Genomic DNA, 24,430 nt, shown 5'->3' on the forward strand with positions numbered 1-24,430 from the left:
TTGCTGTTCTTATATGTGCCCAGCATGCCTTTATTTCTGTTTTGTCCTTGCAATCTCTTTGGCCTGGGACATTCTTCCTTTATTTCTTCACATAGCTGACTGTTGGGTGCAGAGCAGGCTGAACTGTGTTGTCTGCAGGGCAGGCTGAACAGATGTTGGCTGCAAGATAGCCCACACACTCAAACCCCCCTCTATCTGGTCCTTTATCACCTGTTTGCCTCAAGTCTGAACATTCAACCCTGCTTAAGACTGAACACTTAACCCCCCCTTGGGCCAACAAGGCAGCTTGCAGACCCAGAGGCCCCATTAGATTTGGGCTATAAAAACTCCCTCCTGCCAGGCCCCCCTCTCTCTTGCTCTTTCTCTCTTGCTCTTTCTCTCTTGCTCTCTCTCTCTCTTGCTCTTTATCTTTCTTACGCGCGCTCTCTGTCTGTCTCTTGCTCTTGCTCTCTCCCTGTTCATCTCTTCTCTTTTCTCTCTCTCTCTTTCCTTCTTTCCTTTCTCTTTGTTGCACTGCTGCAATAAAGATCTTTTGGTTGATCCGAGTGTTGTGGTCACTTTCCTTTCACTGACCAACTTTTATTCAGTCAGGTATCTGTTTAGTTGTCATCTCATTAGAGAGCTGCCCTCACTGGAATATAAACCCTATCAGGGCAGAAACTTGTACTGTTTCCTGCTCTATTTTCCAATGTAGAAGCATACCTGTAGTTGAAAACATGTATGATTTTTTTTTTTTTTTTGAGCATCATTTACTGATTATCAAGAGAGTTGCCTGGGAATTGGGGTTGTAGCTCAGTGGTTTAGCGTGTGCTTTGCATGTGCTTGGTTCGATCCCTCCGGGCTGTAAAAAGAAAAGACTAGAAATGAATGTTGCCTGAGTATATCCTTGATCTTTTTATCAAGTAAGCTGATTGGCTTAATTTTTATTGTGCTCTGAAAAACTTCAGTCTTCTAGGAGTTTTGAAACCTAGTTTTCATCCAGCCCATTTTAGTCTTAGCAATCATAGTGTTGTGCTTAAGGGTTCCGACTCTACTTGGATGTAGGTTTGAATCTTAGATGATCTTAGCTGTGGTGATAGGCAAGCCAATTAATTGTTCTCAGTCTCAGTTTTCTTGACTTGAGGATAATCATAGGTAGCTGTGAGGATCAAAGGAAATAGTGCATGATATAAAGAACACTTTTGGCACAGTGCCTTATGTTTGACCCTGGCATGCGTCTTTCTCTTAGTCTCCTCTTAAATGCTGTCTGCTTCTCTGCCTCAGTAAAATAAAAATGAAAATTGGAGGAAAGAAAAAGTGCTAATTGAAAAAAAAATTTATTAAATAGTAAGTTGATCCTGGACTTTTATTAATGGAATTTGATGGCAGTTCAAGTTCAAGGATGAAGGCATTCCTTATTCTGGGCATTAACTGGCTAGTATGGTAGCCATTAGCTATGTTGTTATAGTTTGGATCTAAAAATGTCTCCAAAAGAGCTCATGTGTTAGGTAATGTAACAGTGTTCAGAGGTGAAATGATTGGATAATGTGAACTGTAACTTCATCAGTGGATTAATCCATTTGATGGATTAATAATTCAAATGGACTACTGGGTAGAAACTGTAGGCAGATGAGGTGTGGCTGGAAGAAGCAGGTCACTGGAGGCATGGCTTAGACTATATCTGTTCCTGGTCTGTTCCTCCCTCCTACTTTCTTTATCTCACTCTCTTTCTGTTTCTTCTCCTCTCCTATCCTTCCTGGTTGTTATGAACTGAGCAACTTTCTTCTTCCAGAACCCTTCCTCCATAATGTTCTACCTCACCTCAGGGCCTAGAGCAATGAAGTTGGCCAGCCAGGGACTGAAACTTCTGAAACTGAGCCCAAGATAAACTTTTCCTTCTCTAAGTTGTTCTTGTCCCATGTTTTTGTCACAGCGATGAAAAGCTGACTACCCCACACACACACACACACACACACACACACATCCTGAATTTAAAATTAAACATTTAGTTCCTAGTTGTACTAGTTTCCTTTCAAGTGTTCAACAGCCATGTGGGTAGTGACTTCCTAACTGGACAGTGCAGGTTAGTAGAAACTTGCATCATTATACAGAGTGCTGTTAGCACTGTTCCAGAAAACCATTCATCAATATGGGCTGGTAAAAATGGAGAGAGAAGAAACTTTGCTCTATTTGCATTTTTTGAAATTTATATATTCATTTATGTTTTCACTCATTCAACAAATATCCCAGGCCATTGATAATTACATATAGTCTACAGACCTCTCAAGAACTGTTTCTTTTATACCATTCCCTTCTTTTCTCCACCTTTCCATTCTTTCACTTCTGTTACAAGCTATGGCTGTTAGCTTTCTCCTTGGGAATATTTTCATAAAGAAACAAAGTTTATGTGTTTACTGCAGTGACTGTGGATGTGTCAGAATAGAGCTACTGAATCATGCTGAGATATGCAGAGTAGTCTGTAGGTAATTTGAGACATTATCATTGTTTACATGCATAAAATGAGAATTGCTGTGCCCTGACTCTCCTGTTGAATCTGAGTAGACCACAGAACCTACTGTGGTATTCGTTGAACTCTACCTAGTAAGGTGCTGTAGGGAGGAGAATGAGATAAGCATGCAGTGAGGTGGAGAAGGCTGCAATACAGTAGTTAAAAAAGAATAACCCGACCTAAAGTGTACCTAAAGGGAACTCCAAAATCTAGGTTTTTTTTGTTTTTGTTTTTGTTTTTTTAATGTATGAGAAACTGTATTGTAAGGTGAAAAATGCCCAGAAGTTACTTTGAAAACTCAGAATAGGAAGTGACTTAAAGTGTATTTTGGTTGGTCTGTGTTTCAGGAGATAGTATTTAATCTGGACTTTGAAAAATAGTCCTTTTAGAGGGGTTGGGGCTATAGCTTAATGATGAAATACTTACCTAATATGTCAAGGACCTGAGTTCAATCCCCAGTACTGATTTAAAAAAAAGAAAAGAAAAGGAACAATAGTTCTCTTTTGACATGGAAACTTGAGAGTGGCTAAGGGTCAATACTCAGTGGGAGCAGCAGTGGAATATGAGGTTAGAAAACTATATTAAGGGCCAGACTATGATGGGCCTAGGTTGAATATTTGGGTTTTAATCTGTGGGTCAGAGGGTGATGCTACTGGTAGATATCAGCCAATGTAGTGACAACTAGAATTTTCTGAGGCATGTTTAAATGGCTGCAAAATGTAGGATGTGTTAGGTAACGTAACAGTGTTACATTATAGGATGGTTTGGTAGGAAGGGAAGCTTGAGAGGCAACTATAGCAATTGATGATGAATCATTTGGTAAGAGGCATTGGGGTTGGTAAAAACTGATAAGAGAAAGAGACTATAGGAGACATAAAAGGACTTTTTGAAACGAAGGACATTTGAAACCTGCTTGAATGTTGGCAGGAAAGAGTTTTTAAAGATGTCTTAAGGGTTCAAGGTCTGGATGGCTCAGATAATGGTAGGACTGGTAATAGGAAGAGGAAGAACAGATTTGAGAACAAATATTATTATTATTATTATTATAGTTGGACACAATTACAATAATATATATATATATATTTATTTATTTATTTTTATGCAGTGCTGAGGATTGGACCCAGTGCCTCGCATATGCTAGGTGGGTGCTCTACTGTAGAGCCACAACCCCAGCCCAGAGAACAAATATCTTTACCTCATTTTTACACACAATTCTGGACCAATATACCTGTAGGAGGTGATGTCTAGTAGGTGATTGGAAGTATTTCCAGGCTAACATGAATTTAAGGTGGGAATGAGCTAATTAGATCATATGCATTGAGCATCTCTTGTGAAACTAGACTTATCAGTGTTGTTCAGTGTGAAGTTTTGAAAGGTGTATAAGTCATGGTACTAACTTTAACATAAAGGCAGACAAGACAGTTGAATTACATTCAGGAAAAATGTATTTTGTTCTTCATGCAATCTACTATGTTTGGGATGACAAAATGACCAAGTAGCAGTCTTGACTTCAATGGAAATTCCAGAACAGAAGGGAAGGAAAAATTTCTCAAATAAGTATGCATATTGTGCTTTGTAGTTACTGAGTTTTTTCTCTGTTGATGATTATTGGTACTCCCATCAGCCAGGCTCTTAAGCCAATAACCTGGAAGTCATCCCTGACTTTTCCCACCTCTGCAGTCATGGCCAAATCTTGTGATTTCTGTACAGCTCTCACATTTGTTCTTTCATCTTCACTGTTATTCCATTAATTCAGACAAGTGGTTCTTAGCCTGGAAAACCTTGCACATTAGAATCACCTAGGGAGTTTTGAAAAACCCAGATTTATGCATCTCTCAGTTTCAGAGAAGATCAACATATTCCACAAAGCATTTTTTTTCAAACTGAATCAATATTGAATAAAAATATGGTTTTACTGAATTAGTTTTTAAAAAATAAGTATGACAGTTCATATAGTGCCATCTTTCCTCCTAAGGAATCCTCAGTAGTAACTTTTGTCTGTGACTAGAATAAAAAATTTTTAAAAAATATTTATTTTTTTAGTTGTAGTTGGACACAGTGCCTTTTATTTGTTTGTTTGTTTGTTTATTTATTTATTTTTTATGTGGTGCTGAGGATTGAACCCAAGGCCTCGCACATGCTAGATGAGCGCTCTACCGCTGAGCTACAATCCCAGCCTTGGAATAAAAAATTTTAAAAGCAAACTTTGATTAAACAATAGGTTTTGGACTTTGTCAAAGCATCCACATTAATGACAATTATAATTGCTAGATTTTTTTAAAGGGTAGAATACCAAAATATGAATTCTCTATTAGTGCTATCCCATCTTTTTTTTTTTTTTTTAAACTGAATAATTAACCTTGGGGTGCTTTATCATTGAACTACATCCCCAGCCCTATTTTGAAGAAAAAAAAATTTTTTTTAGTTGTAGTTGGACACAATACCTTTGTTTTTATTTATTTTTATATGGTGCTGAGGATTGAACCCAGGGCCTCATATGTGCTAGGTGAGCGCTCAACCCCTGAGCCACAACCCCAGAGCCCCCCTCCCCCAGCCCTAATTTTTATTTACTTGTTTTGAGTCAGGATCTCAGTAAGTTCCCCAGGCTGGCCTTGAACTCACCATCCTCCTGCTTCAGTCTCTCCTTCTGGGATTATAGGCATGTGCCATCAAGCCCAGCAGCACCAGCATACTTTTAATTCTGTTTGAACGTTGTTTTTTTTTTTTTAAATGAAGGGAGGATTTAGAGTGACTGGAGTACTATGACCCTTCCTATCCCTTGCACTGTCTTCTAGATGATATTACTATCTTCTTTACTTTCTTCTTCCCTCCTCTTTTCAAGTTTACATTTCAAGTTTACATTCTTAGTAAATATATCATTTGTTTTCTTAGTCTCTATTGAGCAGATTTTCTATATTTATCAATCCTGATTAATGACTATTCAGTTATTACATTGAAAGAAAAAATTCCATCTGCACCCTCACAGGTTTAGAAAAGTAGTAGTGGTAGCAATTCACTAGTAAGGCGCTTTTCTATTCTGATGTAGACAAGAAAGATAATATGTTCTGGGAAGGCGATATTTTAATGAAATACCATATATGGAAGATCCTAATGTATTTCTGAAAAAAATTATTCTTATAATTCTCAAAATGGAATTTTAACATCGTCTTTACAGTAATTCCTCTTTTATCTAATTGATATAATTAACCAAAATGGGAATAAAGTAATTCATCATTACATAATTATGCAAAAAACAAACAAACAAACAAACAAAAATCCCTCTCTAAATCACTGCTAAAATTGTGGCTAGAATATAGGTGTGTAGAGAAAGGAAATGTTAGGGTTTTGTTTTAATCTAAAAAGACTTTTAGCTGGGCTTAGTGGCATGTGCCTGTAGTCCCATCTACTCCGGAGCCTGACACAGTAAAATTGATTGTGCCCTTGGGTTCAGGACCAGTCTGGACAATATAGTGAGGCCCTGTGTGAGTAAGCTAGGGTAGTTACTTGTATTCCTACAAAGGGCTGTCACTTTAAAATATTTTCTATTCTACAAATTTTTAAGGATAGTTATATTAGTTTCCTATGGTTGCTATAACACATTTCTACAAACTGGTAGCTTAAAACCGTAGAAATGTATTATGTCCCTGATTCTGGAGGACAGAAATCAGTATTATCAGTCCAAAATCAAGGTGTCACTAGGACCATATTTCTTCTGGAGACCAAGAAACAATGTGTTTCTTGATTCCTCCGGCTTCTGGTAGCTGCTGGCAGTCCTTGGTTTGTGCAACTCCAGTCTTCAAGGCCTCTCTTCAAATCTTTTTGTATGTCTTCACGTGACTTTCTCCTTTTATGTGTCAAATCTCCCTCTGCATGTCTTTGTAGGGATACAAGTAATTGCATTTAGAGCCTACTCAGATAATCCAGGATAATCTCCTATTTCAAGATTATTTTTTCTTGTGATTGTGGTGCTTGTGATTGAATCCCAGGCCTGGTGTATGCCAAGCATGTGCTCTACCACTGAACTGCATCCTCCGGCAGCTCCACCAAACAATATAAGATAATACAGGTTCCAGAAATTATGATGTATATCTCTGATCAGATGGAATATTTTTTAATTTACCACAATGGGCAGTGTCATATAATTTTACCTATTAAGTTAAAAGATTTCTAAAATGCTGTGTTCAGTTTCTGAGTGCTTGAGGACCGTGCCTCAAAGTTCATGGTACTGCTAATAAGATGAATAATACTGGTTCTGTGCTTTTAACTTCAGGAAACTTACTTTTGTGGGCAGTGGAGAACATCTTAAGTTGTTTGGTTGAGCTGTGTTTTAGGAAGATTAATGATGACATGTGGAATAAAAGAGCAAAAGGATGAGATTGGTGACTGCCTACAAGTGTGTGAATGATACTAAGGCCTCAAGGAATGTTGGCGTTCAGATCAGCAAGTCAGAAAAATGTCAACATCCATCCCAGAGGAAGGAGTTTATTTGGTGAAATTCATCAGTTTTAACTGTTGGATGACAAATTTTTATAGTCATGTAATGGCTACGATGATAGAAGATTTCTATCACCCTAAAAAATTTCCTTGAATTAATTTGTAGTCAGTCCCATTATCTGAGCTGGCAACCACTTATCTGCTTTCTGTCCATATAGTTTGTCTGTTCTTCAATTTCAAATGGAATCATATTGTATGTTGTCTGTATCTGGTTCCTTTCACTATATTGCTTTTGATACACGTTTTTATGTATCATTAGTTTTGTCAAATAGTATTCTGTTATATGGATATAACACTGGTTTGTATCTGTTCACCATCAGGACATTTGGGTTATCTTCCATTGTGTTTTGTTTTGGTTGGGGGTGTTGTTACCCGGGATTGAACTCAGGGGCACTCAACCACTGAGCAACATCCCCAGCCCTATTTTGTATTTTATTTAGAGACAGGGTCTCAATGAGTTGCTTAGTGTCTCACCATTGCTGAGGCTGTCTTTGAACTTCCAATCCTCCTGTCTGAGCCTCCTGAGCTGCCGGGGTTAAAGTCATGCTCCACCATACCTCACTGGAAATCCAATTGTTGCAGTCTAATTTTCTTTTCTTCATTGAAGTAGCATGGCTCTGATACCAAGTTGTTACGTATGTGGAACTCTGTTTTTTTATTCTGTTCTATTGCATTTCTCTGAAATCAATCTTGATAGCAATGATGTTGTCCTAATTACTGTAGCTTTATAAAAAATGAGTCATGTAAGTGCTTTTTTTCCTTTTTTTAAAAACTTGTTTTGGTTACTCTAGGTACTTTGCATTTTTTTTGAACATTTAATTTTTAGTTTTAGATGGACACAATATCTTTATTTTATTTTAATGTGGTGCTGAGGATCGAACCCAGGGCTTAATACACGCTAGGCGAGCACTCCACCACTGAGCCACAACCCCAGCCCCACTTTACATTTTTATATAAACTTTAGAATCTTTTCTACAAAAACTGCTGGAATTTTTATTGGGATGCTATTGAATCTTATCAATTTTGGAAGAATGTCTTAACAATATTGAGCCTTCCAATCCAAAAGCATTGTATATTTCTCCACTTATTTAGGTTATCTGTAGTTTCTCAGCAGTGTCATGTTGTTTTTACTGTGCATGTATTGCATATTTCTTGTTAAATATATTCCTAAGTATTTTATACATTTGCTATGCTACTAGGAATGAATCACATTTTGTCCAAAAGCATTGTATATTTCTCCACTTATTTAGGTTATCTGTAGTTTCTCAGCAGTGTCATGTTGTTTTTACTGTGCATGTATTGCATATTTCTTGTTAAATATATTCCTAAGTATTTTATACATTTGCTATGCTACTAGGAATGAATCACATTTTGTACATAATAACACAGAGCTTTCAAGTCTGGATAACAAATGAAATGGAAGGAGGAAAACGAGATTGATTTGAGGAAGACGTTAAGGTTGGTTTTGGACTTGTTGAATTTGTTTTTTCAATGAGTCATCCTTATATTAGGAACTGTTGAAGGGGAGGGAGATTTTTGTAAAATTTACATAGTACCAACAGTAGAAAGTATGGGTGTGAATGAGACATTATTTAAGGAAGAAAATTTAGAAAGTAAGTTCTAGGTCTGAACCTTGAAGGATTGTGTTCTTTTATTTTTATTGATTGATTGTATTCTGAGAACTGAACCAGGGCCTGGTGCATGCTGGACAAGTATTCTACCACTGAGCTATATACCCAGATTTTTTAAAAATTTTCAATTTTGACATTCCTCCTACCTCAGCCTCCCAAATAGCTGGGATTACAGATATGTGCTACCCTACCCAGCAGGATTTGTGTCCTATTAGAAAGTAGGTATTCACGGTAGGAGACAAAGGATCTCTAAGAAAGGTAGATCTCTAAGAAAAGTACAGAGGTAGGAAGCCAAAACAAAGAGTTTCAAGAAGGATAAGCTAATTGAGAACTGGACTGTAGAAAGTTTGAGAAACTTGGAGAATAAATTGGAAAAGGCAGTTGAATGGGCAGTTTTATCATTGTGATTAAGGCAAATAGAGTAGTATGGATAGAAGCCAAATTTCAGATTAGGGAGGCTAGGAAATAGTGACTCAAGAGAACTCTCTTGAGAAATTGGTGGAGAAGAAGAAGATACAGTCTTTTGAAGAAATAGACTAGGCAGTTTGCAGTGTAACATTGTGGAAGAGAAGTTTGTCCAGGTTGGAAAATCATGAGCCTGCATAGAATGGCACGTAAGTGACCCTGGAGAGGAGCACACCTTGAAGGTGCAAGGGATGTTCTAGTGGCTTGGGGACTGGTAAGAGGAAGTGGAACAATGTAGGATGCTAGGCGTTTGCTTCCCTTTTGTTTGGTCTATCATTTTGATACATTAATTCTTTAAAAATCACCTAGGATAGAGGTTGGTAAACCATGGCCTCTCAGCCAGATTTGAACTGGGACTTGTTAACTTATTTTTTTTGTAGTCTCAAGCCAAGAATGAATGAATGAATGAATGAATGAATGAATAAATATATACATACATATATAAAATATATATAACATTGCATCTTATAATGTCATAATTATATATTTTTATAACATATACATACTAAGTATTATATATTTAAACCGTATTTTAAGTGGTTGAAGAAAAATATGTGAAAATAACACAATTTAATTTTTAGTGTCTATAAATAAGGTTTTTAGAGAACACAGTCACATATTCATTTGTGATTTTGTGTTACAACAGCAGAGTTGAGTAGTGCCATTGAGACTGTACACATAGAGCATCAAATATTTACTGTCCAGCCCTTTACAGAAAAGTTTGGCAGCTCCTAACTTAAAAAGAATATTATAGCTGGATGCAATGGCTCATACCTGTGGTCCCAGCAGCTCGGGAGGCTGAGGCAGGAGGATCATAAGTTCAAAGCCAGCCTTAGCAAAAGCAAGGCACTAAGCAACTCAGACCCTGTCTCTAAATAAAATATAAAATAGAGCTGGGAATATGGCTTAGTGGATGAATGCCCCAGAGTTCAGTTCCCAGTACTAAAAAAATGAATATTATAATATTATTGTTGCTCCATTTCCTAACTGTCCCATGTAACTTCCCAAGACATGATTAACTTTTGTTTTCAGTAGACATTGGGTTCTGTTGTAGCCCAATTCTATTCATAGTGAATGCACACTTTTTTGTCTTAAGCATCTTTGATTATATCAAGACTCATAAAGTATCAGAAAGGATGCTTATTAAAATTCCTGGCCCCAGTCTGCACTGGAAAGAACAAATGGGTATTTTGGTGAAAGAAACATGATAAAATTTTAAAGGAAGTTGCTTCAGTGATAGCCTGTAGCTCTTCTGGTGAAATTGTAGGCTTTATCTATTATTTAAGTTTGTAGGCTTATTTTTCAAAAGGAAAGTTGGAAGGAAGAAGAAACCCCAGGTGAAAATTAGCTATGTAGTAGTAGCAGTGACAAACCTTACTAAACCAGATATTGTACTAAGTGATCTCTCTCTCTTTTTTTTTTTTTTTTTTTTGAGACTGAGTATTGCTGTGTTGACCAGGCTGGTTTCAAACTCTTGGGCTCAAATGATCCTCCTGCCTCACCTCTTGAGTAGCTGGGATTACTGATGTGCTGCTGTGTCCAGCTGGGTTGGGGTTCTTAAGGATCAAAATGCTCAATTTGCTTAGAATATAGTGTGATTAAATCAAGCTTAGATGGTTCAGTTTGCTTTGTGGAAGAAAAATTTTGTATTCACAGGTACAAGTTACCTGAAAAAACTTGGAAACTACCAGGGGTACCTGTAATTTCAGGAAGTAGAGGAAGAAGGATCACAAGTTCCAGATCAGGCTGAGTAGCTTAGCAAGACCCCGTCTCAAAATAAAAAAGGATGGGGATATAGTGATAAAATGCCACTGAGTTTAGTTTCCAGTACCCCCCACCCCCTATATTCTCTCTCTCTCTCTCTCTCTCACACATACAAAACAAAACAAAAAACCAAACAAACAACAACAAAAAAAAAACCCACCCCAAAATGAAAAAACAACAACTTAGAAGCCTTCTCTTTGAAGGTGGGATGTAATTCTTCAACACCTAGGTTGAACTAGCCAGATGAAATATGCAATGGTCTTTCTCTTTCTTTTCTTTTCCCTTTCTTTCTTTTTTTTTTTTTTTTTAATTTTTTATTAGTTGCTCGAGACAATACAATGATCTTGACATATCATACATTTGATTCAATGTGGTATGAATTCTCAGTTTTCCACGTGTATTTTCTTTTTTTTTTTTTTTTTTGGTACTGGGGTGTGAATCCAGGGGCACTCAACCACTGAGCCACATCCCCAGCCCTATTTTGTATTTTATTTGCAGACCAGGTCTCACTGAGTTACTTAGCACCTCATTCTTGCTGAGGCTGGCTTTGAACTCAAAATTCTCCTGCCTCAGTCTCCAAAGGTGCTGGGTGCTGCAGTCTGGCTGGGCACAATTCAGGAGCCACTTGTCAAAAGAAACAAACTTTATTTTTAGAACACACACACCACACCACACAGCTCCTCAGGAAAAACCCTCAGAGCCCAACTGCCACCACCGGCTTCCCACAAGCCTCTCCACCTCCCCCACTCCTCCTGCTCTTGAGGGCGATTGGCTGGGTCGCATGGGTGGAGCCAAAAAAGTCCCCCAATGAGCAGCTCTGTGGTCTGAAAGGGCGGGAAAACAGCCCAATGAGCATCACCGCAGAGGAGCCAATCAGTTGGCAGCTAGAAGTTTGCTGGGGCCGCTGTGAGCCAATCATCAGCTGGCAGCTGGAAGTTTGCTGGGGCCCCTTTGGCTGTGGCTCTCAACAGCTGGGATTACAGGCATGCCCCACTGCATGAGGCTGGTCCTCCTTTTTAGTTGACTTTTGTGAGGCCTGTGAGTGGCGGTAGTGAGTTCTTGGAAGACTAGGATGTGCTTGGATTTACTCTTGTTGCTATTGTTACTATTATTATTATTTTGGGTACTAGGAATTGAACCCAGGGTACTTTATCACTGAGTGACATCCCCAGCCCTTTTTATTTTTTATTTTGAGACAGGGTCTTGTTAAGTTACTTGCACTTGCAAGTCTCCTGCCTCAGCTTCCCAAGTCCCTGGAATTATAGGCCTGCACCACAATGTCTGGCCAGTGCTTATAATTATTTGTATTTCTCGGAAAGAATGTATAGCGTTTATGTATTAATGTCTGCTTGACAAAACATGTTGTTGACTCATGTTAGTTTACAAGGAGGATCTGACCCAGAAAGTAAAAAACTTAAGTATTGTTCTTACATTTTGTGGGCCCACTATGTTACAAACCCTTATGAGCTTTTAAAAAATCTTTTGAAGAAAAACTCTTGGTTGTTTTCTTTGCATTAGCTTAAGCCAGATGGGTCTTTTCACACTGTAATTGTAACCCTTGTCAGAAAGCTTTTAAATTTTACTGAATTGGCTTAATTGCCCATCTTCACTATTACCCTGTAACTTGGTAAAAACAGATGCTGAGGTGGTTGTTTTTACCTTGACAGTGGTACTTCATAGGTGCTTCATTTTTGATGTATGACTAGATTATATACCTGTCTTCTTCTAATTCTTCTTCTTTTTTTTTTTTTTAAGACAGGGAGAGAGAGAGAGAATTTTAATATTTATTTTTTTTTAGTTTTTGGCGGACACAACATCTTTCTTTGTATGTGGTGCTGAGGATTGAACCCGGGCCTCATGCATGCCTGGTGAGCGCGCTACCGCTTGAGCCACATCCCCAGCCCTGTACCTGTCTTCTTAAGAATTAAAACTCTGGACAAATCAATGAATGAAAAGAAAAAAAAATAAATAAAAAACGAAACAACAAACAAAATGTTAGTTGGGATTCTGTCTAAATGGTGATATTCCCAGGACAGTCTGTGTGTGACTTGACAAAAAGTAAATTTTGCCTTCTCTTTCTACCTACCCCTCAGTCTTGCTCACTCATTCACTCTTTTTGCTTGTTTCTTCCTTATTTACCTCTAAGTGATAATGCTTATATTGCTATTTCTAGATTGATCAACTATATAGATGTTATACTTTTTGTTATGGTTGTCTGGGAGTTGCCTCTTAGAGGGTTTGTTTGTTTGTTTGTTTTGGCAGTACTGGAGATTGAATCCTGGGGTGCTCTACCATTAACATCCCCCAGCCCATTTTATTTTTAAATTTGAGAAAGAGTTTCACTAAGTTGTTGAGGTCGAACTTGATCTTGTGATCCTCCTTCCTCAACTTCCCCAGTCACCACTCCTGGCTTGAGAAGATTTTTTAAAGAGCAGCCTGACTTGTACCTCTTTCAAGTGGATAAAGGTGATGATTTTTAAAGCATGTTGGGCTTTACACCTTTTGGTTCTGTAATTGCCAATTCAGACTTCCTATGAGGTGATGCAGTTATTTAAAGTAGCTCATTCATTATTTAGTAGTTCTTTTCATTTGTTTTTACTTTTGTTCATGACTTCATATTTCATATTAATGTCTTATTAATTTTCTTTTTTAAGTTTTTGTAGATGGATACAATGTCTTTATTTATTTACCTTTATGTGGTGCTGAGGATTGAACCCCAGGCCTCATATGTGCTAGGCAAGCACTCTACCACTGAGCTACAACCCCACCCCCCCCACCCCTGCCCCGTAATTTTTTATGGCTTTAATTGGTCAATCTTTTTTCTTGTTGTTGTTCTAATTAGTTATACATGACAGTAGAATGCATTTTGACACATCATATGTAATGGAGTAATTGGTCAATCTTAGTTCTTTGAATCTCATTGTACTTTTCATGACTCAAATAAAAAGAAAAAAGTAAACTAATAGTTTACAATTTTGAATACATGTGCCAATCACAGTAGTCTTCATTTAGTTCTGATAACAACATTGAGATGTAGATTTTCCTTTTTTTTTTTTTAGAGGGAGAGAGAGAGAGAATTTTAATATTTATTTTTTAGTTTTCAGCAGCCACAACATCATTGTTTGTATGTGGTGCTGAGGATCGAACCCGGGCCGCACGCATGCCAGGCGAGCGCGCTACTGCTTGAGCCACATCCCCAGCCCAGATTTTCCTCTTGTAAAATAAAATGAAGCTCAGGGAAATGAACCATTGGGCTTATAGCTAGTTATTGAAGGATTTAGATCCTCATTACTTTGACTCTAGAACCATGTGTAGATGTATATCAGTGTTTGGTTTTAACTTTGTAATTGAAAAAAAAAAGTACAGAAAAGCACAAATTCTAAATGTACAGAGAGGTCAGCAAATTGTCAAAGTGAAATATGTACATACCACTAAGTAAAAATTTAAAAATATATTGACAGTACCCTAGAGGGCACTCTTCGGTACCCAGTTACCACATTTCTGCCGTTCCTCCACACATACTGTTTTCATGACTTCTGACAACCATAGATTCACTTCACTACAAGTGATTCTGCCAGAAGTTTTTGAAAGGAAATTTGTTCCTTTTTTGTTTTTTGATGTTAAGAATCTAACCCAAGGCCTTGTGCATGCTAGACAAGTACTCCCACTGAGCTATATCCCAAACTCCTTGGAAGAAATTTGTCAGTTTTAATTGTATGCCCTTCTACATATCCTATTACGACACTTAGAAATCCATTGTCATTTTATTTGTTTGTTTATTTGTTGGTACTAGGGATTGAACTCAGGGGCACTTGATCACTGAGCTACATCCCCAGCCCTATTTTGTATTTTATTTAGAGACAGGTCTCACTGAGTTGCTTAGTGCCTCTCTAAATTACAGAGGCTGGCTTTGAACTCATGATGCTCCTGCCTCGGCTTCCCGAGCTGCTGGGTTTACAGGCATGTGCCACCATGCCTGGTCTCCATTTCTTTCTCTCCAGATAAATTTACTGTCACGTAAATTTACTGCTCTGCTCATGTTTCCCGTTCAAGGTGAACAGTTGCAGTTTCTTGGTCCTTTAGTCTAAGTCACTGTGAACTCTGGAAAAACCAAAGACCTGTGTAAATTTGTCACACTAGATTAAAAGCTCAGAGCTGAGTCTATCCAAGAGGTTTGGTGTAACTGCATATGCAACTTGCTGAGATTTGAAAAATACAGTAGTATTGAAATAGAGTTTTGAGATGAAACGGATTCACAGCTTTCGCTGGCAGGTGGAGTCTGCACAAGCTGCAAGCCTCTGCAGCTGAGAAATATTGCAGGTCTTAATGACAGACAGGCCATGCATGCCCTTTAATGTTGCAGCAAACCCCAGCAGCTCACCTTTAATTTCTTCTTTCTGGGTTTTTGTTTCGTGAATTTGAAGATCGAACTCCACAGACAGATGAGTGAGTGTAAGAGTAGGATTTACCAAAGAATAGAAACAGGAATTGAACTCCTGCAGTGCAAGAGGGGTCCCAATACCAGGTTTTTGCCATCTGCTTGTGCTACTCTAGGGATTTATATAGCACTTGATTCATTGCTAGTGGTCCAAATTTATGCTAATTAGGGTTTGGAATTGTACTAATACTATTGGTCAATTTTTTAGTCCCAACTTTCATTCACATCTGTTCTACTTCTATTTTTTCATCAGGAAGTGGGAGGTTGACCATTGATTGCACATGCTTAGTGGGGTGTCTGGAGCTGTTTGTAGCTCTGCCTGTGGTGCACTTCTGAGCAGGCACCCAGACTCTGCAGGATGGCTGCCTTGGAGTGACAGGGTCAGCTTTCTCTAGCTCACCTCAAGGCTGGCCTACTGTGCCTCAGGGCTGCCACTCTATTGCTACATCACTTCTTGGCAGGGACCAGTAGGCCAGCTGTGGGGTTTGGCAGCTAGGGAGGCATGTCAGTGTCATTTTAAATACTACTACTTTCCTTTAGCCAAAGTTTTTTTTTTTTTTTTCCAGTGCCGGGGTTTGAAGCCAGGGCTTCATGCATGCCAGGCAACACTGAGCCAGCATCGCCTTTAGCCAGCATTTTTCAAGCAGTGTTTTGTTTGCTTGTTCTCATGGTGCTGGGAATTGAACCTAGGGCCTCATGCTTGCTAGGCAAGGATTCTACCATTTTGCTACATCCCCAGTCCAAAGCAATGTTTATTTTAAATATTAGTAGACCAGTTGTGGTGCACACTTGTAATCCCTGCTGTGTAGTTCAAGGTTAGCTTCAGCAACTTTGAGACCCTGTTTATAAATGAATCCTAAAAAGGGGCTGGAGGTAGTTCAATGGTAGTGTTCCCCTGAGTTCAACCTCCAGGTGTTCTTTTTTTCCCCCCTTAAGTAGGCCAAATATTTTGAAAAAAGTTTGTTATAGGAAATTTCTGTTTATAAGTAATTCATTAGCACATTGATCAGTTTAGTAGCTAAAAGCAGAATTCCAAGGATATTGTTTTATACCTGAGACTTAGCATCCAATTTTTGATGTCATTGTTGTTACCAGGAAATTAACCACTGAGCCACATCTCCAGCCCTTTTTACTTTTTGAGACAGGATCTCACTAAGTTCTTAGGGTCTGCCTAAATTGCTGAGGCTGGCTTTGAATTTATAATCCTCTTGCCTCAGCCTCTAGAGAGCTGCTGGGATTGCAAGTGTGTGCCACTGCACCTGGCTTGACATCCAGGTTTTTTTTGTTTTTGTTTTTGTTTTTTAACTCCAGGCATTTATTTAATGTAGATCACTTAAAAAAAATTCCTATTACATGTATGAAGAAGATACTTTATTGTATTTAAATAAATTTCTCTTGAAAGGCTTTTTCTAATTAGGAAAGTAGGATGTATTTGTTATAGAACACTTGAAATATACAGAAAATGTAAAGAATAAAAATCCCTCCTCCTCAGAAGACCTACTGATATTTTGTGGTATCTGTCTTTTAACTCTTCATAAGTGAGTATTTATATAAAACTGGAATTATAATTTTACAGGCTGCTTTTTAATTTTTAAAATTTTACTATTATTATTTGAACATCTAAATTTGATATTACATACGTCTTTGAAAATGGTAAATGGTTGCAGAATAACTGTAAGCTCATCTGCCACTTTTGATTTGACCATTTGTCGGTGTGTCTGTATGCTACAGGGGAGTGAATCCAGGGCCTTGTGCATGCTAGTATAGAGCTCTGCCACTGAGCTACTTCTCCATCGCTTTTTGTATTTTGAGACAGGTCTCACTGAATTGCCCAAGCTGGCCTTGAACTTGTGATCCCTCTGTCTCAGCCTCCCAAATAGCTGGGATTATAGGCATGTAGCACCAGCTTTCTGTAGGTTTTGAGCCATTTTTTTCTTGTTTTCACATTTATAAAGAATCAGCTATTGAGTGGCAGGTGGGAGAGGGTTGATTTTTTTTTTTTAATATAGTCTTTTTTTTTATTAGTTGTTCAAAACATTACAAAGCTCTTGACATATTATATTTCATACATTTGATTCAAGCAGATTATGAACTCCCATTTTTACCCCATATACATATTGCAGATTCACATCGGTTACGCATCCACTTTTGAGAGGGTTGATGTTGATGAAAGGAAAAGAATTCTCTTTTCATGGATTTTATTTGTTCAATTTAATTAATTAGATACTTAGTGAGCACTTGTGTGTTAGGCTCTGTGTTAGATTCTGAGACTCAGAGTGAATCCTTTCACCTTGAAGGAGGTCTGATAATGATAACTGAGAACCTGAATTAAAGTCATAGTAGAAATGGAAATACAGAAGACAGGAAGGATTCTCTGTGATGTGTAGGTAGGAAAGTCAGTAGTTTTTTGCTGAGCGAGTGTTGGATGTGACTGAGTAGGAGACATCTAAGTCTATTCCCACATAACATTTTGGGTAACAAGGATGGACATTAGTGTAATTTATTAGTATGGGGCCACGGAGAGAAGTACAAATTTGCTTCAAGTTTTGTTTTGAGCAAAACAAATTAGAGGTGTCTGTGGAGCACTAGAATGTTGGACATTTAGATAGATGAATCAGAGAAGAGCGATTTGAACTAGAGAGATGGATCTCTGGATTACTGGTACCTAAATTGTGGTATAAGCATAGACTAGAGATCTTGTTGAACTTCCCTTGCGGGAGAATGTATATTTGAGAAGAGGTCTAAGGAGTGTCCATATAGTCATGTGTGGGGGTTATAAGGACATATTTGAAAGAGAGAACCAGAATTGGAGAAAGGATGGCATTGTATTTACTGAAATAAGAAGAAAAGAGGTATCCACAACAGTGTCATCTGCTATGTCATAGAGGTTTAAGAGGAGAACCACTGGCAAGAGTGTATTGGATTTGTCAAGGTCCTTGGTGAAAGGAGTTTCAAGGTAGGTGGAGACAGAATGAGGGAATGGCAGGTGAATTACTAGTAAGGTAACTAGTGTGGTAGCTAGAGATGGAAGGGTGGAGGTTGTTCAGATGTGGTATGAAAGAAGGGTTTTGCTTTAATAAGGATTTGAACCCATTGATGATGAGAAGCACCCATTGATGGAAAGATCAAAGTTGCTGGATGATGAAGTTGATGATAAGCAAAGATCCTGAGGACAAAGAGAAAGGAATGGGATTTAGAGCTTAGATGGGGGCGGTGCTTTTGCGGAAGAAACTTGGGATAGATGGGAGTATTTGCTAAAATGGTGGGTGTTATTGGCAGTAACTCTTGTGTTTTTCAGGACATTGGCTGAGAAGGAGGCAGATTGGATGGGGGAAGGGCATGAGGGCAGTGTCAAGATTTGAAATAACTGTGGTGGGGGAACCAAGGCCAAGAGGATGATTGTAAAATCATTGTGGTTTCATAATTAGGGGTCTTGATTTGTAGAGGTACCAGTTTGCACAGTTTCCCAATCCTGTGCCCTACCAAAAGTCCAAAGCCACTTAAAACAGGAGGAAATTTCATACTTCCCTAGAGGACCCTTCCCTGACCTCCTAAATTAAATGTCTTTCTAGTCTCTCATCACTGTTTTTGCTTTCTGGCAATCTAAGTCAGAATATAGTTTCATCTTTTATTGTCTTAGTTGTTATAAATGAAAATAACAATAATTTGAGTTATATGTATTTCCCCTAGTAATAAAATTTCAGATAGATCTGATTTTGCTTACTATTGCAGAGTGTCAGGCACCCAGTAGCCACAGGGTAAGTTTTCACTGAATTTTATTGATCAGATACAGTGGTTTTTAACCTTTTTATCTGTCACAACACAACTCTGCAATATGAACATATTTGAACCGTTATGGACCGCCTCAGTCCTCACCTGAAGAAGGATGGTGTCAAGGTAGTGCAGGGTGGCGGTTGCTAGAATCGCAGCTCTTAGAATACAAATGCCTGTGCTCATTCATCAGCCCTGTTTCTCAGAAGACTTCTGACCTTGGGCAAATTCATAATTTCCCTGTACCCCCGTGTTCTTTTCAGTGAAGTGTTACTGGTGATAGTGCCTACATCATAAGGTTGTCATGAAGATTATATGAGAAAATTCTTGTAAAGCTTATTTCAAACCACTAATAGTAAAAGTTACTACTATTAGTGGTTTGAAAAAAATCTCCTAGGTGATTTTGATAGCCCTTTTTTCTTGAGGTGCCTGACTTTACGATAAGGAATTTGCAGGGCAGAGCCTGCAAATTTGTATATGTATGATGATCTTCTTGGCCCAGTGACCAGCATCTGGAAATAAGACCATTCCTGATCCTGTAGGACTATAATCAAGTAATAGAATTGTCATGTAACTCATCATTTTTTTCACTTCCCATCTGTGGGATGAAGGCATAGTGAATGCTATCTGCTTTATGCCTGCACTAGTAAACTTGCTTCTTTGTTTCCCTTTCAGAGGAGGTGTCCAAGTTGGAGAAGCACTTGATGCTTCTCCGGCAAGAGTATGTCAAGCTGCAGAAGAAATTGGCAGAGACAGAGAAGAGATGCACTCTTTTGGCTGCACAAGCAAACAAGGAAAACAGCAGTGAGTCCTTCATCAGCCGGTTGCTGACGATAGTGGCGGACCTGTATGAGCAAGAGCAGTACAGGTGAGGTCTTGTACACAGAAGTGAGCCCTCTTGCTTTTCTCCTGGGCCACATCACAACATACTGCAACTGTTTATTTTCTTGCCAAATTTATTTCTCTCTAATCAGAATTATTAGCAAGCCTTTATTCCCTAGCATTTAAGTTCCTTGAAGCAAAGTTTTTTACTCTCTTTTTTATTGCTTCTGTCTAGCACAAAGTGGGGAATCATGGTGATAGCTTTGCTAATTTGAACAGAAATTAGCTTACATGTCTGGGAATCCGAAGGGGAGAGGTTCCTTTCTCTTCAGATGGTGAAAGTCATCCTAGATCTAAGCCATCCTAGGTCTAGTGGGCAATATAGCTTGGCTGTTGAATTGTGGTGCCATATAGCCTGTGTTCGAAACTCAGCTGGTGCTGGGCATGGTGTCACACACCTGTAATCCCAGCTACTCAGGAGGTTGAGGCAGGAGGACTGCCAGTTTTAGGCCAGCCTTGGCCAGTTAGTGAGACCCTATGTCAAAAAAAGAAGATGATGAATCAGAAGAATCCCAACTGGCCGTTTACTAGCTGTGTGATTTCAAGCCATATCACATCTCAAGTTCCTAATCTGTAAGATGGATTTACTACTTACCTAAAGGTCATTGTGAGGCTTTACTTAATAAATACATGTTAAGTACTTAGGGTAGTGCATGGCATATTGTAAGTGCCTAATTGTCAGCTGTTGTTATTAAATGAATTTTGAAGTAGATGTTAAAGAATGGATGGAATTCAGTATGTAAAGACATTGATACTATAAGTAAGGGCAGTGACTAAGAAAAGGCTCACAGAAACAGAGAGTTTAGAGGACAGTTTAGGGTATGTACTAACCTACAAGGAGAGCAGTAGGAGAGGTGAAAAAGGTAGGATGGATGCTCAGGTGAGGAGTGTGGACATGATCCTTCAGGAAGTACAGTAGAGTGTTTTTGAGTTTGAAGGTTTTCATAATGCAAGTGGTATTTAGGAAGATGAACCTGCTCAGGTCATATAAGTGAAACTAGAGAAAAGAGCAGGGAGAGCACTTGTGATGTCGCATGTGGTACAAATCAGAAATAATGGAGGACTAAATTGGGATGGTGGATATGGAAAAAAAAGGTGTGAGTGTGCATAGAAGAAAGGATATTGCTCTAAGGGACATAGATGATTGGACTAGGTAAGAATTGGTGATATTTCCAAATAAATTATAATACCTAAAGTAGATCAAAATCTTGAACTACTATTTACCATCTTAATCATTTCCAAAAGGAAGAAAACTCTAATACCTTTCCTCCCCTCCAAAAAGATTAGGTATTTATTCTGAGTAAAGGAAAGTTACACAAATTGAATACATGTGTAGCTTCTTGTCAAATATAGTTCATTGTCTTTCCTCCTGCTGTTTTCTATAGACAAATGAAAACTGTTTCCTGCTGGCCCAAGGGAGTCCAACATAAGTCTGTTACTGACATGTCTCTCCCATGCTTAAAGTCTTTTCTCCGTTGGCTCCCATCATTTATCTTCTCAATTACATGTCATTTGACTATATTCATTATGTTGTAGTCTTTCTAGGAGATAATGGGAATGAGAATGGGCAGATTCCACTCTGGTCACTTTTTACTTGCTCAGTTATAGTATGGTTTTATAATGCCAGTGTGTCTCCCTTCAGCTTTTAAAACCTGCCTTTTCCCTAAAGAAGGTTGAATACTTATCTTATTATCTACTATTATCTATAATTGTTTTGATTTTTTTTTTTTGTGGTGCTGGGAATTGAACCTAGGGCTCTGTGCATTCAAGGCAAGCACTCTATCATCTGAGCTATATCCCAGCCCTATTATCTATAATTGAGTAAGAGGAGGGGAATGGAACCTTCATAAAGGACTGAGCCCTTGAGATGGGGATAACTAAAATTGAGAAATCAATTTTTAAAGCAAGTATCTTCTTGCCAAGATAGTAAAAAACTACCTTTGTCTCATAACCTGCATTTTGTTGAAGAACTATTATTTTTATGTGCATTTTGATAACTGTGGTAACTGATATACAGTTTGAAATTTTTTATGTTGAGAAATGTGGAAGAAACGGGTACATATCTTTTATTTTAGGTCAAGAGAAGGCTTTTGTCCCCATAAAGTAGTTAAAAATGATGGTTTTATATATTTTTTATTGGATTCAATATTTTACCAACCAAGTTTGTGGTTTTTCTCATTGAAATGTTTGAGAAACTCTAGCAAGAAACTTTATTTATATATGCTCTCCAGTGATAGCATCCTAGTTTTCATATTTTAAAGAAAATCCTCTTTTTAAATTTACTTTTCTGCAGTGTTGGGGATCAAACCCAGGGTCTTTCACATGCTAGACAGGTCCTGTGCCGCTGAGCTATACCCCCGGTTCTGATTTGTGTGTTTGAAAATTATTAATAAAATCCTTATCTTTATTTCCCTTTGGTATGTCAGACTATAAAAGATAGAAAAAAATTGACCTGATATTTATGAATAGTGTTATAGAAATATTTAGTTTTAGAATATTTTTGAGGCTTTTGGACTTATAGTTGAAACAGTACAGACAATGAAAATCCATTTAAGTTTTTAGAATCTATTTCCTTTTTTTAAAAATTTTTTTTTGATATTTTATTTTTTAGTTGTAGTTGGACACAATACCTTTATTTTGTTTATTTATTTTTATGTGCTGCTGAGGATCAAACTCAGGGCCTTGCATGTGCTAGGCAAGCATTCTACTTCTGAGCCACAACCCCAGCCCAGAATTGAATTCCTTTTTATTGTACTGGGGATTGACCTCAAAGGCACCTATATTCCTAAACCTTTTTTTACTTTTATTTTGAGACTGGGTCTCATTAAGTTGCTTAGGGTGGCCTTAAACTCATGATCCTCCTGTCTCAGCCTTCTAAGTTCACTGACTGGGATTACAGGCACATGCCACCATGTGTTTTCTAAATAGTTTGTATTTTCATTCAGTTCTTAAAACTACCATTGTATGTAATTTGAGGCGGTTTTATGTTGTTTTAAATAGAATATTAGTTCTATTTCTTCTTTATTGATGAATACATTGTTTTTACTATAACAACTTACAATAATAAATATTCTTAATCTTGTGGTCTAATGAGTTACAGCTTGGTCTTTTAATAGAACTACAACTATCAATGCTCTTATGTAATTATAAAGCTTGTTCTAGACACTATTTTGTGGGGCATAATTTATCAAGTGTTAACATGGAACCAATATTTGAGCTGGGTGAAATGGTGCATATCCATAACCCCAGCTACTCAGGAGGCAGAGTCAGGAAAATTTCATATTTGGGGCCAGCCTGTGGGATTTGGCAAGACCCTGCTTCAGGCTGGGGTTGTAGCTCAGTGGTAGAGAATTTGCCTTAGTATGTGCGAGGCACTGGATTCGATCCTCAGCACCACATAAAAGTAAATAAATAAAATAAAGGTATTGTGTCCATCTACAACTAAAAAAAAAAAAAAGGACCCTGTCTCAAAATATATATTTTTTTCCTTTTTAAAAAGGAGGGCTGGGCATGTAGCTCAGTGGTAGAGTGCTTGCCTAGCATGCATGAAGCCCTGGGTTCAATTCCTAGTACCATGAAAAATAAAAAAGAAGAAACAACAATATTCTGTTAGTCTCCTTTTATGTGGATGAGTTAATTCATGTAATAGCTTCTTTTCTTTTATTCCCCCCATGTAATAGTTTTTGTCTATTTAATTTCTAAAGATATAAATAATTTTAATAAATAATTTTAAAGGGTAATAAGAAAATAAAAAGGAATATATAAATACAAGCAGAGGATGATAATAATGAATGACTGTATTGCTGCCAATATGGCACATGCTTATGTCAGCCCAGTGGGTCATCATTGTTACTTGCCCAGGTGCATTTCTACCTTAGCATTGACATTTCAGAGGTAGGTGTAAATACCTATTTGGGAAGCTCTTTTCACATTTGGTATGTTATAAATATGGAAAAATTAAAAAAAAATAAAAGATTTCTTCTCCTCTTAAATGCTCATTAATAAATGCTCTGAATGTTTCTGCTGGGAACAGGTATTGATTTCCATATTCTTGACTGATTTGTCAAAGCTAATTTGTTCATAGTTTTTCTGTTTAACCTTGCTTGAGCATTAATATAGAGCATAGCAGCACCATAGTTTCAGAGCTGTCATCACAGGGTTTAAGCTTTCTATCTTTCTCTCCTAATGGTTTATCTTAATCTATTCTGAAAAAAAAAAAATCTATTTTATATATTAATTTAATCATCCTGCTTAACTTATAGGAGTTATATTTAAAAGCACTGCATACCATGTGAATTAAAGTCAACAGTTAGAAAACATTTCTAGCAACATATTATAAACATGATCCATTAGAATTCAGAGCTAGTGTATAGAAATAATTTTGTTGTGATTTTTTTCTTTTGCAGATGCATGTTGATCAGTCAATACCCAAGTATTTATTAGTTTTGAATTCTAGTTATATCTAATTATGATGATATTTTTCTTTTTATATCTGTG

At 37.6% G+C, this 24,430-nt stretch overlaps 1 protein-coding gene across 2 annotated transcripts in view; it reads left to right on the top strand.

Moving 5' to 3' along the window:
* Ankfy1 (ankyrin repeat and FYVE domain containing 1) overlaps window positions 1-24,430 on the top strand; it is a 92,033-nt gene that overhangs the window by 2,306 nt on the left and 65,297 nt on the right. For both annotated transcript variants that reach the window (XM_027922615.2, XM_027922616.2), the window contains exon 2: window positions 19,727-19,919. In XM_027922615.2, coding sequence (XP_027778416.1) covers window positions 19,727-19,919 — 193 coding nt within the window. The remainder of the gene's footprint in view (window positions 1-19,726; window positions 19,920-24,430) is intronic.

The sequence above is a fragment of the Marmota flaviventris genome, chromosome 17 (assembly GCF_047511675.1).
Source record: "Marmota flaviventris isolate mMarFla1 chromosome 17, mMarFla1.hap1, whole genome shotgun sequence".
NCBI lineage: Eukaryota > Metazoa > Chordata > Mammalia > Rodentia > Sciuridae > Marmota > Marmota flaviventris.